This window comes from Phaethon aethereus, assembly GCF_964289735.1.
Source record: "Phaethon aethereus genome assembly, chromosome: 1".
Lineage (NCBI taxonomy): Eukaryota > Metazoa > Chordata > Aves > Phaethontiformes > Phaethontidae > Phaethon > Phaethon aethereus.
In genome coordinates, this window is record NC_138575.1 from 6,986,991 (window position 1) to 7,003,154 (window position 16,164).

Sequence of the window (16,164 nt, forward strand, 5' to 3'; positions counted from 1 at the left end):
TGAGCGTCACCTTGAAAGTCATCGGATGTTTTCTATGAGTTTCAGAGGTGTCAAGATTGTCTCCGATAGCCTTGCCTTAAAAAAATGGTATACATATATTTGTGTGTGTTTGTGTGTAGCATTTTAGAGGAGTCCAGATTTTCACTGATAATGTTGCCGTCTAAAAATGATGTATATTTTCTGTTGTGGGTGTTTGTGTGTGGCTGTTCAGTGCCGCAGGGGTTCTTGTAGATGGAGCTGCTGTTGCAGGGTATGGTCTAGACTTGGACTGCTCTTTCCTAGTTCGGCTTTCTGCAGCGTAGCTTTTTGGTTTGAGCCGGGGTATGTGGCAGCCGGAGGTACAGCAGCTGCTGCAGTGCTCTCGTTCTGCCTGTCTTGTGATTCTTAAAACCAGGACCAGAAGCATGTTTCTACCTCTGTGGCATCACTTAAAAACCATCATCCTGAGGATGCATTGTATCTATTTATAGCTAATGTTATTAACGGAAGAACAGAAGAATGTTCTTTTTATGTCAAAGCAAGGCAAAATCTTAATCGTTAGACCTAATGTTCGCAAGAAAAGCTATCAGATGCTTTTATTGTGGTAATTCAGCTCTGTTTATGTGGATGGTGCTTCCAGGACTTGCTGGACTGCAGCCTAGGTACACTCTGTGGGAGCCTTCCCACAGGACACATGTTGGTGCTGCGGCATGGGCGAGGGAGTGTTCGTACATACCTCTGGTAATGTCATAGCCCTCTCCCGGGAGGAAGCGATCAGCGGGATGGAATTGTTGCTCAGTATTGGCAGATGTTATCTCACTGCAATGAAACGCTAATCAGTTTACCAGGAGGCTCTGGTTTCTCAGCCCTCAGCTGACAGGGCGAGGGAGGAAGGAGTAATCCAATTGAATTGGTAATGCAGACTGGACTTCGCTTCTCATGTCGCCTCTCAAGCCGTAATAAAGGGAGAAGCACTTGGGAAGCAGGACCGTCTCGTCTCGTTTGTACCGTGGCAACGTAATGGTGTCCAGTTCCCAGCTGCTTGCATATAACGTGGTTCCTCAGAACCAACTGTTTTGAGGAATGCATCACTGCTGTTTCCTGGCCACAGGCAGAGTGAGTGAAAGGATGGGCTGTTAAAGAGCAAGGCGATTTCTTCTTGCGAAGGATGTTTTAAAGTATTTGGAGAGAGAGGTGAGCTAGGTTCTACTTTTTTCTGCTCCCCCTATTAGTGCTGTTAGTGCAAAAGGGTGGCTTTTGTCTTTGTGGTACTTTGGGAACGAAGGAAGAAATTGTGCCAGAGCGTTTTGGGAGATTACAGTTCGGGGAAGTATTACAGAACTGAGCACTTAGGATGCTTAAAAAACTGGCGGCTTTTGCTCCGGTAAGTGCTGGTGCATATGTCTGTTCCAGTAAGCATCTTCCAAAAGTACAAGCACTGTTTCTTCATGGCTGAGTGAAATAAAAGCAATTTTGCTATGTAACACAATGGTGCAAAAATGGCATTAAATTCTGTTCATGGATCATTCACCAGAAGTAGTTGGCACAGAGCTGCTTCAGTAACACGTGAGTTAAGTGCAGCAGTGTTAGGAAACTAACTGGATTCTGTTTCCCTCGTGATGTGATAAATAGAATTGTTGTCTAAAACTTAATAAAAGATGAAGGTGTTTGAACTGGGTCAGTTGGTATCTCAGTCGATGGGCTTTTATTACTATTAATGATGTGTCATAATGGAAAACACAAACTGAATCTGTAGGACAGGTATGGATGCAGGGTCCATGCTTGTAAATGTAGACATCTGATTTGGAAGCACACGAGATGGAGTACAGAACCCATTGCTGCACTGGATTTTTAAAGTCACCTTTTAGAATAAGACTAACTTTTTTAAAAGGTGCCCACAGGTGGTAGGTAGGTTCTAGAGCACAAAGATATGCCTGTTGTTAGCTTGTGGGGGATCTTTTTTACTATTTCTTTTCCACTCCTTTTAAAGTATTTTTAAAAACAGATCTAAATATAACACATTGTTCTCTGTTTTCAGAAATGAGTAAAGCTAGCAGCCCTACGTAATACGCTGATGGCATTCTACGCTGCATTGGGATCAGTAAGTCAAGAGGGTGTGATGCCTAGAAATCTCCTCTCGGAGTCTCCTGAAATGGCATCTGAAATCTCTCCAAAGCACGCACTTGGGAGCATGGAAAGGGGTGGCGGTGTGGAAAATCGTGGCAGCCAAGCTAGGTGCAGAAATCTTGCCTTGGTAAGTGTTTAATGAGCCTTATGCTTAGTGATACAAATTACATTAGTAATTCTACTTTCTTCACATCACAGTTTTTTGTTTTTGTTTTTTTTAAATTAAGCGTTGATTTATTTTTTTTTTCCATTTGTAGTCCAAAATGGTTGCTTGTGGTCTTGGGTGTTAACAAACTGAAAGGCCAGAAATAACTCCTCTAATTTGGTACAATAGCTTGTTCTTCTGGTCTGATTGTCTCTGAGAGGTTGGAGAGTGCTTCTCTCTGGCCGTTCCCCCCAGAGAACCGGGAACGCCAGTAAGGAGCGCACACTACGCTGGGCAGCTCGGTGCACCCACCTGCATGCGATGCACGGTTCAGTGCGTGTCTCTACCCTCACTTTCTTAAGTATCTCGTAAAGGAACTCAAGGATAGCGTTGGTTCTATAAGCTGTTTCTTGCTTAAGCTCCTTGTTGACACTTCTGAACGAAGGTCTCTGCTTATTCCACCTTCATATAATTAGATGAGTAACAGATACGTCATCATAAACAAAGCTGTCTTCGCATTAGTGTGGCCATTTAAATAGTATGTGAGTAATTGAGGGAGTAGGATGCACTTCTGCATTTTTCCAATTAGTAGGATGATTCAGGCAATGAACTCAACAGTACTCTTTGTACTGTGACAGGCTAAGCCTAGAAAGCAGGTACGGTTCCTTGCACATTTTTACCATCATCACAACCATTTGAAAAGCATCGATTTTTAATTGAGCAAAGAGCACTCTGGTAAACATGCTTTCCCTAAATGGGAATCTAAATCTCTGTCTGGCCTTAAACATGGAATTAGGCTTTCCGTATCTTTCTCTCTGCCCTCCCTGCTAGCTTCCTTTTAGTGAAGTAGTTTGGTGCTGTGAAGGAGTAAGTGATGAAAATAAGTTAGCAAGTTGCTACCTATTTATCTGTATACCTCAGAAATGCTCAGTGTTTTGTGCTACTTTGTGAGCTTTTTGGCAACTGAGGTAGTTGTAAATAAATTCCTTCTTGGTTGTTTCTAATGAAAATACAACTCTTAATATTCTGCTGTATCCTTAAGGCAGCTTGTATTGCTAGTTAAAACACAAAACAAGTATTACTAAATTTAGCACCTTAACTGTTTCTGATCTGCTCTAGAACAAAGTTGAGAAGGGTCAGGATGGGGGAGGTCAAGAGAGTAGTCAAGTAGGCCATTTGGCCTCGGGTATTTAGGGTATGTTGTTTATTAAATGAAAACTGATTGGATCTTAGAGAATTACAGTGGGAGTTGCACTTCATTAAAGAATTACAACTTAATTTTATACAGAATACAAGTTAATTTTATGCATTATTCGGACTCCAGCTTTCCAGGTTATCAAACTAGTAGCTAATCATGTTTCCATGGGTTTTATTCTTGGCTGTGGTAGCAGGCATGAGACTGGTCATTCGAAAGACTCAGTATTGAATAACAAAGCTATGTATAAATCAGTGTGTTTGTACAGTCCCATCCTGAGTCTGCTGTGTCAGAAAATGGCATAGATTCCCTTAGTCTAACTAGATCTTACCATGTGGTAACCCATATGATGATGCATCAGCTAGAATTGGAATCCCTTCCTACTCTGTAATGCAGTAATTTATAGATGGAGTAAAAGCTGGCTGCAGGTTTAGGCAATTCCCACCAGACCTGTGCATCAGCAAAAGAAGTTACCAAAGCCTTTAGTTTGTCTTGTTTGAGTTCGCGCATGAAGAAAGTGAAGCATGTACTGACAAGTTTAATTCTGGTGCCACAGATCCCCTTCCATGACTGTTCTTCCAGCAGTATAGTAGGTGGCATGTCCGATAAGGCTGACAACTAGCATGTGCGGAATAACAGGTTGGGGAGTGGAACCTCTTTTCCATAAAGGCATAATTTCAGTTTCTGAGTTTGAGGGGGGGGTCTATGGTGAACTCAGTATGAAGGAAATTCTGGCAATTGTAATTGAATAAATAGGACTCAAGTCTTTAGTGCTGCTCAGATCTATCTTTTTTGTGATCTGATGTAAGAAAACAGTATTGTTCCCACTGACTGATACCTTTTATCCGTTCAGCACTGAAACAGGCGTTAGAAATTCTCAGGATGAAGAGCAGTATTCTTAAAATATTTATTTTTCTATATCCTTGTGTAATTGTATATTAAAAGCATGATTTTTACAGTCCGCTAAGCATCGGGCAATTCGTAAGAGGAAAAGCTAAGCTGCTGGAACATGCTCCTAGAGACCTCAGCTGCTTGCTTCAGTAGTTTTGCTACGAAAGTTCAGAAGATGCAGAAGTTTTGATGGCCTAATGAGAGGGAGGGGATAGATAACTTTGTGTAGACAAGTAATTTCTTATTAGACCAATTCTGAGAAAGGAAGGGACAGATTTTTCAGGCACACCAGACCTTTTTAGCTCTGAAACAGAAGCAACGAAGGACTTAACTGCCTCTTCATTTATCACTTGCCTGGGTCTGTTCACCTAGAGATACAAGAAGGAAGGTCAGTGTTGACTTTGAATTTTTTTTAATGGCCTGGCAAAGGAAAAAAAGTGTAGCAGTGTTTTTTTTGACAGGCCTGTACTGCTGCACGTTTTCTTCCTACTCGATTACAAAAAAAGAGGCTCTTAAGCTTCCCTGTGTCAAACTACATTAGTCACTAAATATAACCTTGGTGTTGCATCTGTGGAATTCAGACAAACCTAGGGACGTGATAATAGAGACAAACACTTGGACCGGCTTTAGCCTGCGCTGACTGCTTAGCGCTGGTTTGGCTGACTGTTGGCTGTTCTTGCATACTGTGTGTCTGTGTTGGCGTTACTTGCTGTGGAACTTGTCGTCGGTTTAGGAATGACTAGGAGATGGGCATGAATTGCCATGTGCCAAAAAGGTCTTAAAATTCTGTGTGTGTGATTCTTACCAGTTAGCTGTTGTCAGTTCAGTTTAATTTTGCCAGATTTCTCAGCAACTTCTTACCTACACAATGGTGCTCTTAGTTAATCTTTGACAACTGCAGTCCTTAAAGCCAAATTTATTTTTTTAAATGGAAAGCAAGGTGCTGATGTCCTGCCTTGATTGCAGTAGAATTTTTTCCATATAAATGATAGATGTTCAGGTCTGGATTTGTGCTGCCAAATTTATCACAGCAGCTGAAGACAAGTACAAGAGCTACATTTAGCTGGGAGGAATGTTTGCCTTGATATTTGCTCTCACACCATCACATAAAGCTGTTTCATCCCCCCAACTTTTGTCTGTATCTTATAACCGTAAAAGTTCGTATATATGAGGACATGAATTTGCGCATATATTCTGATTTCTTTTTAACGAAGGTGGTATCCGTACATATGCTTGGCAAAAGGATGAGACAAGTGTACCTCCCTCCTCGATACGTGGCATCAGTCACACTATCCAAGGGGGAGAGTAATCAAAACCACTCTGTTCTGCTTGGCAATTCTGACTTCCCGAACCCATTCTTGAATGACGCTCCCTGGTGTGTGGTATAAGAATTAACTTGCAGTGAAATACGGTTGCAGCAATTTAAGGATGCTTAATTCGGAGATAAAAGTAGGTCTTAGCTTTTTTTGAAGCATTTTGTCTTGTTCCATTGACCAGATAGACACAGACTGACTTCTTAAAGCCAATCCTTTTTCAGTGCTTCGCTCTGGTAATTGTACTGTGTATCTATTCTCAACCATGAGTAACTGCTTTAGTTTCTAGGTGTGAATAACATGCTAGGACAATAGTATCACCTGTGAAAATCATACCAGAAGGTGCTGATTGTACATAAAGTGAACTGTGCTACTTGGAACTGCACTAGTAATAAGGTGTGTCAGTGCCTTGGATCTGTTGATACGACTTCAGTACTATACCTTCTGGTATCTGAACATGTCCTGCTGAGTGATAGGTTTGGGGGTTCCTTGTTACTCTCAATGGATCATACTGTGGTGGGTTTTCTTTTTATTTTATTTTATTTTTGCCTTTGGTTCAGAGACAACCTCAGTTAATGCCACAGTTCATCCCACTGTTTTCGGGGCAGTGGTGATCTCTAGAATTTGTCCAAGTGATTATTTCTTTTGGTCTCTAATCAAGTGGCTTAAATTGGCAGATGGCCATGATTCTAAAAAGATGTCTTGCTTATTCTGTTTGTTATTTCTTCAAATGAGCTTCCTCTGTGGTTCTAACAAGACTTGATACCCCGTCACTGAAGATGGTTTGTCACTACCAGACACCTTGTACGGTACAGGTGACATTTTGAACATTGGTTACATAGACAAGAAGAGCAAGTATCTTGTGAGGAGTCTGAGCTGGCTCAGTGTATTGTTTCATACACTCAGCCATTTCACCTGGTTATTTTGTACTTATGATGTCTCTTGAAGCCTAAAAATTAGTTGCTATGACTTTGGATCAGTACAGATAATTCAGATGCAACAGACATGTCTAAGTGCACCACCTTACTGTATCTTTGCCCTAGCCTCTCTGTCCTGGGATTCCAGTGTGGTTTTAGGAGTTACTGGAAAACGACAGATTGTGTGTCTCTTTCCCCACTGCCACCTTTTTTTCTTACAATTTGGGTGTGCAGAGAGACTCATGGTGAGATGCACTTCAGGTACATTGAAGGGTAAGTCCTGAGAAAGCCTCCTTTCATAAAATGAATGGTTTTTTTCCCCCCTTGATACTGATACTCTGCAGGCTTTACTGTACTACAATGTCTTTCACCATGCCTGAGTAATTTGCCAAATAACAATACACACAAAAAATGAGAAGAATTTTTATGAGTGTTTGATACTTTCTGTGGATTCAGCTGTCTTTGGGCAGGTGGAAGCCATTCCTTGCAGGGTGTGGAGAGAGCTATGCTATGCTTCATCCACTTTAAATTGATATTAGCGTGACTTGGAAGCAGTATGCCTTAGAGAAATAAGAGTCATTGTTCCTACCAGCCGGGCAAGAGGTAAAGAGGAAGAGGGGCTTGAGGACTGCTTGCTTTGAATCGTGAGAAGAGAACTAAGGTAAAGAGCCTAACTCCTAGCAAGGAATGACCTTGCTGTAAAATGTGCTAGTGAGAATGTGCAGAGAGCGCAAATTGCCTTCAGGATCTATAAGCTGCATGATTCTGCTTCAAAGCAGGATCTGGTAGATAAAGATTATTTCAGCAGGTCGGCAGCTCTACTCTGTAAGCCTCATTGATAGGCGTTCCTGAACTTCCAAAGGAGTTTCTTTGTACTCCACTAATTCCTTTTTCAAGGAACACTTTGATTAGAGTTTCTGTAATGTGAAAGCCAATTTTAACTTGTCTCGCCTTCAGTGCACGTAGTGGTCAATGTTTTATATATGAAAATACATACAGGGATGCGTCTGCCTACCACCTGGTCTTCCTTGTTTTAAAACATAACGTGCTACATTCTTCCAGCCTTCCTGTGTAGCTAAACTCTTAGCACTCCCTGCTTTGTTCTGGACCTTGTCCAGCTTGGCTGCATCTTTCCAAAGTTCAGCGACTGAATCTGAACTCTGTGTTCCGAATGAGGATGTGCTGTTATTTCATCACCCTGGTTAATATATCCCAGAATGACATTCGCGTACCTGAACAGCACTCTCTTTCCTCTTTATGGCACTTGAACTGACCTGCAACTCCTTCTGTCTTGTATTGCCACTTAGCCATTGTTCATCATTCTATATTCCTGCATTCTTCAACTGAATTTCATCTTGTGGACTACCAGCACACTTACATTGTTCATGAAGGTCTTATTGTGTCCTACCTAGTTCTTACAGCAACATCTTCCAGCATAAGGGTATCAACAGATACGAAGTTATTTGTCTACTGTTGTTGTTGAAGTATCAGATAATATATTATTGATATAACAATAATTATTATTATATAATAAAATATATTCTGGGATAAATCTGTTCAGGACTTGTTTCATTATTCAATTTATGATACATCATGCTACTTCTCAAAAATAACAGTCTCTCCCCTGCCCCCCAGTTGCATAGGTACCTTGCGGTAGCTTCATCTAGGCATAGTTTCCTATTAATCTCTGAGTGTATTTTTTGCGGACCATGTAACAAAGCTTTCAAATCAAGGCTTATCACGTATCATGCTTATGCCTATTGGCCAAGTCAGTAACCCTCTTGTGAGAAATGAGATTGGTGTGAAATTATCTGATTTTGTGAAAACAGTGTTTAGTGCCTTTTGCCTGAAACGTCTCCCAGTTCTCCTCAATGCTGTTCTAAAAAAGAAATTAAAGGGAAGAAGAAATCATAAGCTGATCGGCCTAACTTTGATAACCAAAGAGATGTCTTCAGAGTTCATGTAGGTCTTGCATTGCTTTAGCTTGCTTTTTTAAAAGTAGGTTAGGGTAATTTAATCAGTTTATTACTTCAGTTCGGCTAGTTTATTTTTTAAATACTTGTAGATCACTTGTTTCCCCACTTATGACCTATTGATTATACGCTTTGCTAACTATTATGGAGCACACAGGTACAATTATGTTAATAAACTGAAGAAAACAACATTTATTTGGTGAAGGCGACTATAATATTGAAATGGTATTATCAAAAGCATCAGATAGTGTGTTTTAAAGGAAGTACTTTTTGACACAGCACACAATTAAACTGTGGAACTCATTGCCGCAGAATGCCATGAATGCCAGCCATTTAAATGGGCTTAAACAATAAGATGAATTCATGCTAGAAAAGCTCATTAAGGGCTATTAAGTACACAGATGCGGATACAACTGGGAAGTCCTTAAGCCATGTATTGCTGGAAACTGGAAGGATGTAGAGAAGAAAAATATAAATCCATCCAATTTACAGCAAGACTCTCCCCCTCAACCCCGTTCCGCTGTCCTGTGCATTAGAGGTGGCTGAAGGCAGCTGCTGAGCTAAGTGGACTTTTTGGTCTGATCCTGGCTGGTAGTTCTTGTTCTTACGTGTAATTCACTTGCTTCCAACTTGAGCAACGCAGCGGTCCATCTGTTTCCTTTTCTGTAAATATAATCGGAGGTACTCACATTTTTCTTCTGTGCTGAAGCGCTGTACCCGTTCTGATACGGTTCCTGCATGCATGGCTTTCTTTTTCCCCACCTTTCTTTTCACAACTGCCTGCCTTGTTCCTAGCAGGCTGAGGCCTAACTGGTGCTACGTTGCTCTCTTCCTCCTAAATATTAAAATAGTTTGTTCCCTTCGTGTTTTTTTGAGAAGCATCCAGTCACTTCTCCCCCATGGAACTGTGCCTATTAATTCTTTGCCAATGTCGAGTGATTGACAATGAATCGGTTGAATCTGCTGTTCTCCTGATATTTTGCTAATTGAAGTGTAACTGTTTAATCATTTGGTTCTGTAGCAGTTTTCAGAAGAATGATTTTATTTTATTTTTTAACCACTGCTGGTGTCTTGGGATTTCAAACTGTTCTGCTTCAGTCAAAGCTGTGCTGGTCTTGGGATTCTAGGTCTGGATGTGATGTTAAGAGTTTGTTCAGATGTATGTGAAAAATTATGGGCCTCTGATACTAAGTCACTGTTTTGGACAGCTAGGAAAGGGATCTTTTCTATGAAACATATTCTATTCTTTTCTCTTTCCCCTTTCCTTTCCTTTTCTTTCCCCTTTCCTTTCCTTTTCTTTCCCCTTTCCTTTCCTTTTCTTTCCCCTTTCCTTTCCTTTTCTTTCCCCTTTCCTTTCCTTTTCTTTCCCCTTTCCTTTCCTTTTCTTTCCCCTTTCCTTTCCTTTTCTTTCCCCTTTCCTTTCCTTTTCTTTCCCCTTTTATACCAAAGACTATCATACCAGGCCCTTTCCTGTTTGGTGTCAGCAGGAAATGTTTGGCTGCAGAGATCTAAAATATTAATGCCAGCTGAGCATACTCACCTATTTCCGCTGTTTGCATCCCAAATTTCTTCTGTCCAAGCAGTCTTTTTAATCCTCAGCTAAGGCACAATTTTTAAGTTTCAAATTTAGGCTGTCTTTTGATGGTAGCTTTAAAGTCGTAGTGTTAGCTGTATCTGAGAATTAGTTTTGGGAAACGTGTTTGTGTATTAAGAGTAGGGAGTTGGTGGAAAGTATGAGGTGAGTAACTCAAGTAGCTGAAAAGACTCTGCTTTGACTGCTAAAACCCCAGATTCTTCAGGGAGAAAGGAGGCCTGGAAAACCACCCCAGAAAGAATACAAACTGTTCCAGTTCTTGGAATATGTGGAAAATGAACTAATTACAAATAGTAGTCGTAACCTTAGTTAAAACTAGCACCAGTTAACTACAAGAAAATTCCTCCCCTCTTTCTGAAAGCTTTAGTGTAAGTGATACAAGTGTGCATTTTATAATGCACCACTGTTCTCAGACCAGTGGTAAAGGAGGTCACTGCTTGCTTTACATCTGAGCTCCTTTGGTTTGACCAACTTGAGGAGGTTTATTTTCACTGTGCTTGTGTGTCTAAAGTGGGATTATTTCCTTGTCTCGCCAACTGAAACAGGCATTGCTTGAGGGAGTTTCTAGCCAGGCTGGATGCCTTGCATCTCTGTACAGTGACCTGCCATAAGGCAGCCCATTCTCCAGAGCCATTGCCTGGTTTTGGTTTTGGTTGGTTTTTTTTCTTTTTTCTGAGGAAATATGGCTTGGTCATCTTGCAGGGAAACCGCATGCGGAAAGAGATCAAAGTGCTAACTGAGATGAGGTTGGCATTTCACATCTAGGTATGCCATTTCCTACAAATGTATTTGCAAAGGGATGGTTATTCATTTCAGATCCTTCACCTGAAGGGAAGCTGCTCATTTCAGTAAGATCCTTGAGCGATGGTAAGTCAGGCAGAGTTCTGCCGACCAGTCCTCCTGCAAGTCTTACCTCGTATGGAGAAGCGCTCTGTCTTGTAGCACAAAAACGGATGGAAGGAACGGCTTCTGAAAGTCTTTGCTTCAATTCACCTGCTGTTTTGCTCAGCTCTTGATCAAATGAGTTAAGCTCATGGGGGAGCAGTTCTTTTAAATGAACGGCATGGTGCAGTCATTTCTGTCCTGTACCGCACTCTGGATCTGCTGCCACCATGAACCTCTTAAACACAAGCCCCTTTTTTTCCTTTGCCTGCGGAAGTCTGGCTCTTGCAATGAGCTCACCCACAACAAAAGCTTCTTGGAGTCCTGTTCAGCTCCAGCTAGGGCTACCTAACAACGGCTCCTTTCCTGTCATTCTCTCGCCTACTAGACATAGCAGCTGTATGAGTATTTGGGTGGGGAAGGAAGGAGATTGCAACATCCACTAAGAAAAAAAAAAAAAGAAGGCTTGTCTGTCTCTCACTTTTCAAGTGCAGCTGTAAAACTTTCCTTGGCCTTTGAAAACTGAGCTCTGCCATGTGGTGGGTGCGAGCTGTGGAATACGTCAGCCTTTGAAGTTAGTGCTTTAAATAGGCAATTGCAAATGGCATCCGAATTTAAGCTTTTGTAGCAGTTTTGCTGCAAGCTGGAATAGGTTACTTATTCTGACAGTGCACTGTGGATGGTAAGAGTAAGTTACAAATACCCACACATCTGTTTGTCTTTCCCAGCGGTCAAACCATGATCACCCTGATGACAATAAATCTGAATCTCTGGAAATGTAAGTTGTAGCATAAGCCTCTTATTGAAACCAACTTTGTATTTCCTTGCAAGACTTGTCTTCTGTTTTAACAGAAAACTGTGCCAGCTTTGACTGAAGACTGCTGTGTTCGCATGACTGTGGACACAGATCACAGAATCACTAAGGTTGGAAAGGACCTTCAAGATCATCAAGTGCAACCATTAATCCAGCGCCACCATGTCCCCTAAACCATGTCTTGAAAGATAAGCAAAGCTGTCCTGAAGTGTCTGAACTAAGACTGGCTGAAAGCCTGTGTTTCTGTCTTCTGTATTTCATCCATTTATTTACAGGGAAAATGTTCTACAGGCCACACAGGAGAAGGTGACTGAGAACCCTTAAAGCATTTATTTTCTCATCTGTAGTGTTTTGAGTCCTTTAGAGTCTAACTGCCTCTTGGTACAATGCAGCACTTCATAGTTCTTAATCTATAGGCATTACTTTTCTACAGAGGTACATTGTTCTTATTTTTAATGCTGGGGATGGGGATAAAAGCTTTGTTTGCGCAAGCAGTTAACAGGTAGAGCTGCACAGTTTTTTCTATTCTAATCTAATGTAAGGTGATCTGAACAGGCACGGTGAGTTTGAAGCAAGTTGGCGCTGCCCCAGCAAGAACATGTCTCGGAACCTCTCGAATATTTGCACTGCATACCTTTATGTATTTACCTGAATTCCTCCAATCCTCCATTGAGAAGTGGGCATGCAGGTAACAAGGCTCATCAGATGTCCTTGGAGAGGCAAAAAGTAGAGATGAGAAAGGAAACTGTCTTGCGTTGTTTTGCTGGTGCCTTCTTGTTAAATTACTGACAGAAAAGTTTCCAGTATGTGCATGGTGGGAGAGAAATTCAATCCAGAAAAGGGAAAACCTCACTTACTTTTCAACAATACTTAGTTACATTCCAGAACTTACACAGCTCTCTTGGGAAATGTCTTTCCTGTATCCATTGTCTTAATGTAGTGCCTTTCCTAATCATTCTTTGTCATCTCCAAGCTTCTGGAAAAGTGAATGTTTCCCAGGGTGTAGGTGGAAGGAGAAGAGTTTGCGCATTGCTGCCTAGCTTCTCATAGCGATATTGTGTTAATCAAGTTAATCAAGAGCAGTGACTCATAGAAAATGAAGACTGGATAATCCAAGTGATTATTTATCACTTCTGTGGTCTACAGGATTGTTTCCTGCCGGAGAAAGTAGCCCAAAGGCACTTACTGCTAGGGAACACATCTTCATATTTATTCTGAATTTTTCTTTTCTGTAACTCAAAGGTACAATCTTCAGAAACCCTGTCCCTCCTTATTATTTCTTCCTTGTCATCTACCATGTAACTCTGGATAACTCAAGAGATTGTAGCAGTGGAGCCAGATTTCAGCTCCAGCTCTGCCTCTGGAAGCTGAGTCCCACTTCAGTCTAGAGCAAAACGGGCATCAACCCATTTGTTGGACTGTCCTGAACGCACCCTTTCCCTCCCATGCCGCTCCCCAAGTCTTGTCTCTGAACCTGACACAGCAACTGAAACAGCTTACTCCAGTTTGGAGCCTGAACAAGCTATCTTAACCCTTGTCACGGCACAGGTGTGGGAGGTTTTTTGCTCCCCCTCCCTGCTTTTATGATCTTTTAGCAATTTGTTCTGTCCAACTCAAATGGACGCTTGTCTGCTGAATGAAAGTTAGGTACTTTAAAGGATGAAATACCAGTTGCTGTTCTTCAGTCAAAGCTAATGCACTGTAAATTCCTGGGGTGTTTTGTTGTTGTTTTTTCCTCTTGCATTGTAGTGGTTGAAGGGATGAAACAGCAAGCAGGAGATGCTTCTGATGTGACTGCTGCCTGTTTCATCCTGCTCCTTTCAGTCTTTGAAAAGGGCTGCTGTGTTTGTTACCAGTGTACTTACCTGTAGGCTGTTAATATTTCCGGCTTTTTTCCCCATAGAATGATGAGAGTCTGAAATACTTAACTCACGAAGAGCAGGATGTTCTCATGTTCTTTGAGGAAACCATAGATGCCTTAGAAGATGACTTGGAGGAGCCAGTCCTACGTGACAGTGGCATCCACTGTCAGTCTCCAAGGTCAACGGAAGAAAATGTGTCCAGTCATTCAGAGACTGAAGATATCATCGACTTAGTACAGTCAACACCGGAGAGTAGTGACCATGAAGGCCCTCCTAGCAGAGATGCAGAACCAGGTAGTAGTATTTCTTGAAAGAGTGTTTTTTTCCCTTAGACCTAGCCCTGACATTTTCCAGTTCTCATTAGAAACAGCTCAAGAAATTCCTTACTACCTCAAGATGAATCTGTTACACATCAGGAGCTCTAAGGACCATGATTTTAATTTGACTTGGGATTTCTGAAATTCTTGCTGTTACTATAACTCTCTTCCCCCCCCCCCCCCCCCCTTGTGGCAGTCATGCATATGATTAAGTTGCTGTCTCAGTCTCCTGCCTGGTGACTGAGTTGTAACAGAACCGAGTATTATGCAGAGTCATTGTGGCAAGGCAGACTAATGGTCATCAACATGTTCATGCTCTGCTTCTAAGGCCTCCTAAGACCTTCTCTGAGAGTTTTAAGATAGCAGATTGTAGTGTTACTTTGGGACTGAAAGGCACATGCTCCTATCAATAAATTTGTGACAAGATAGTGTGTGGCATGTTGTTTTCTTCACCCTGTAGAGTCTGCTCTCTGTTTTTGGAGAATGGGTTTATCAGCTAGTACATACGGTGGCATGTAATGTGTCCTCTCCTGGCTGTTATAATAAAAAATAAGAATTGCAAAACTCTTACAGAAAAAACAGCCATTGAAACACAGTAACATGCAGATTGTGAATGAATGGCATAGAGAGGGCTTCTAGTGAATGCATTGTAAATATAGTGATTTGAACTATAGTGTTGCCTACAGGATGCCATTGCTAGGAGTTCAGTCACAATTGCTTCTGGCAGTGTGGGCTGAATTTGAGTTAAAAAGTCTGAGGGAGGGGAGTACTGATGCTTGCGAATCCTAGGTGAAAGAACCTTGTATTCTGCTCTGTGTGAAGACTTAATGACATATTGCTGCTTTGTCTTTTAAGTGTTGGATGCTACCTGGAGAACCGAGAGCCCTAAGCCAGCTGTACCTGCTGACCTTCCCCCACATCCGCCTGTACCACCGCCATCGATGTCTGAGACGCTTCCTCTTCCCCCTCCACCTCCTCCTCAAGTGCAGCATCCAAAATTGCTTCGCTCTATCCCCACTCCCCTCATCATGGCCCAGAAGATGTCTGAGCAGCAGATGGAGAGCAGGGTGCGATTCCCTGGTGCCCTCAAGGAAGGGAATTCAGAGAGGAAGAAAACCCCTGTAGCCAACGGCGATTATTTTGCAGTTCCGAAGCACCCTCCCGCACCTGCACCCAAACTGCACCGGTTCCCGAGCAACATCAACATAACAAATGCCAGTGGCAAAGAATTCAATGAGACTATTTCAAAAGCAGCAGTTAACGTCCAGGAGCGGAGAGCTCAGGTGCTGGCCAACATCAACGGAGGAGCTTTTCTGGCAGTTGAACTGGAGGAGAAGCTGCAGAAAAATGACTTCTTGTCGCGTAACAGAAGTTCTTCCTTAAGGGATCTCTCCTCTGAGCAAACACGATATGAGGCCCTGACAAAACTTGGCCTAGTTAAGGGAAAGCCAGCTCAGGACAAAGTGGATCATGCCCCAAGCACTCAGCAACTTGATGTGCAGCCCAAACAGGCAGGTGCTGTTCCCAATGGATATCAAAACATCCATGAGATTTTAAAAAGCGAGCCCAGCTCTTTTGTTCCTATGGGCAAAACGGTAACAATCGAACCAGAGGTAGCTCTTGCTGCTAACAAGGTCAGCAGCGCACAGCGGAACACAGCAGAAAGTTTTAATGATTATAAACAACCTAGTCTAAACGTGGATGTGAGGAGGAGGTCAGGTTCGCTGCCTAGACCCTCAGGATTTCGATCCCAAGGGATAACGGTAAAGTTTTCTGGCCGCGGCTCAACAGAAGAAGCTAGGAGAGAGGCACTTCGGAAACTGGGACTACTGAAAGAGACTGCGTAATTTGGATAGGAATGTTTTGGCAACGGGGGGAAGTCATAGCGTGGCTTTGTGCTAGAATAGTCCCAACAGGGTTGGGATCAAACAGACTGGAAGACAAAAGGGCAAGTTTTCTGCTTCAGGCAAGCTAAGGAGGTACTAGATACTGTGAAATGACCGCTCGTGTTTATCCCAGAAGGACTGGCACCATGTGTGGTCATGTACAGCAGTGGGTTTCAGCCCTCCTTCCTACAGAGATGCTCATCGGTTGCTCTTTGTGACTAAGAGGAATTTTATTTAGGTAATGCTGGACTACAGCAGACAGCATCTCG

General features: G+C 42.2%; 1 protein-coding gene across 1 annotated transcript; it reads left to right on the plus strand.

Annotated features, from left to right (window-relative positions):
• Positions 1 to 1,897: 1,897 nt before the first annotated feature.
• PROSER2 (proline and serine rich 2) lies at positions 1,898 to 15,856 on the plus strand (the record flags this gene model as incomplete). The annotated part of the gene is made up of 3 exons (XM_082007999.1): positions 1,898 to 2,233; positions 13,734 to 13,986; positions 14,865 to 15,856. Exons 1-3 carry the CDS (start codon positions 2,054 to 2,056, stop codon positions 15,854 to 15,856), a joined length of 1,425 nt encoding a protein of 474 aa, XP_081864125.1. The 5' UTR covers positions 1,898 to 2,053.
• Between the last annotated feature and the right edge of the window lie 308 nt (positions 15,857 to 16,164).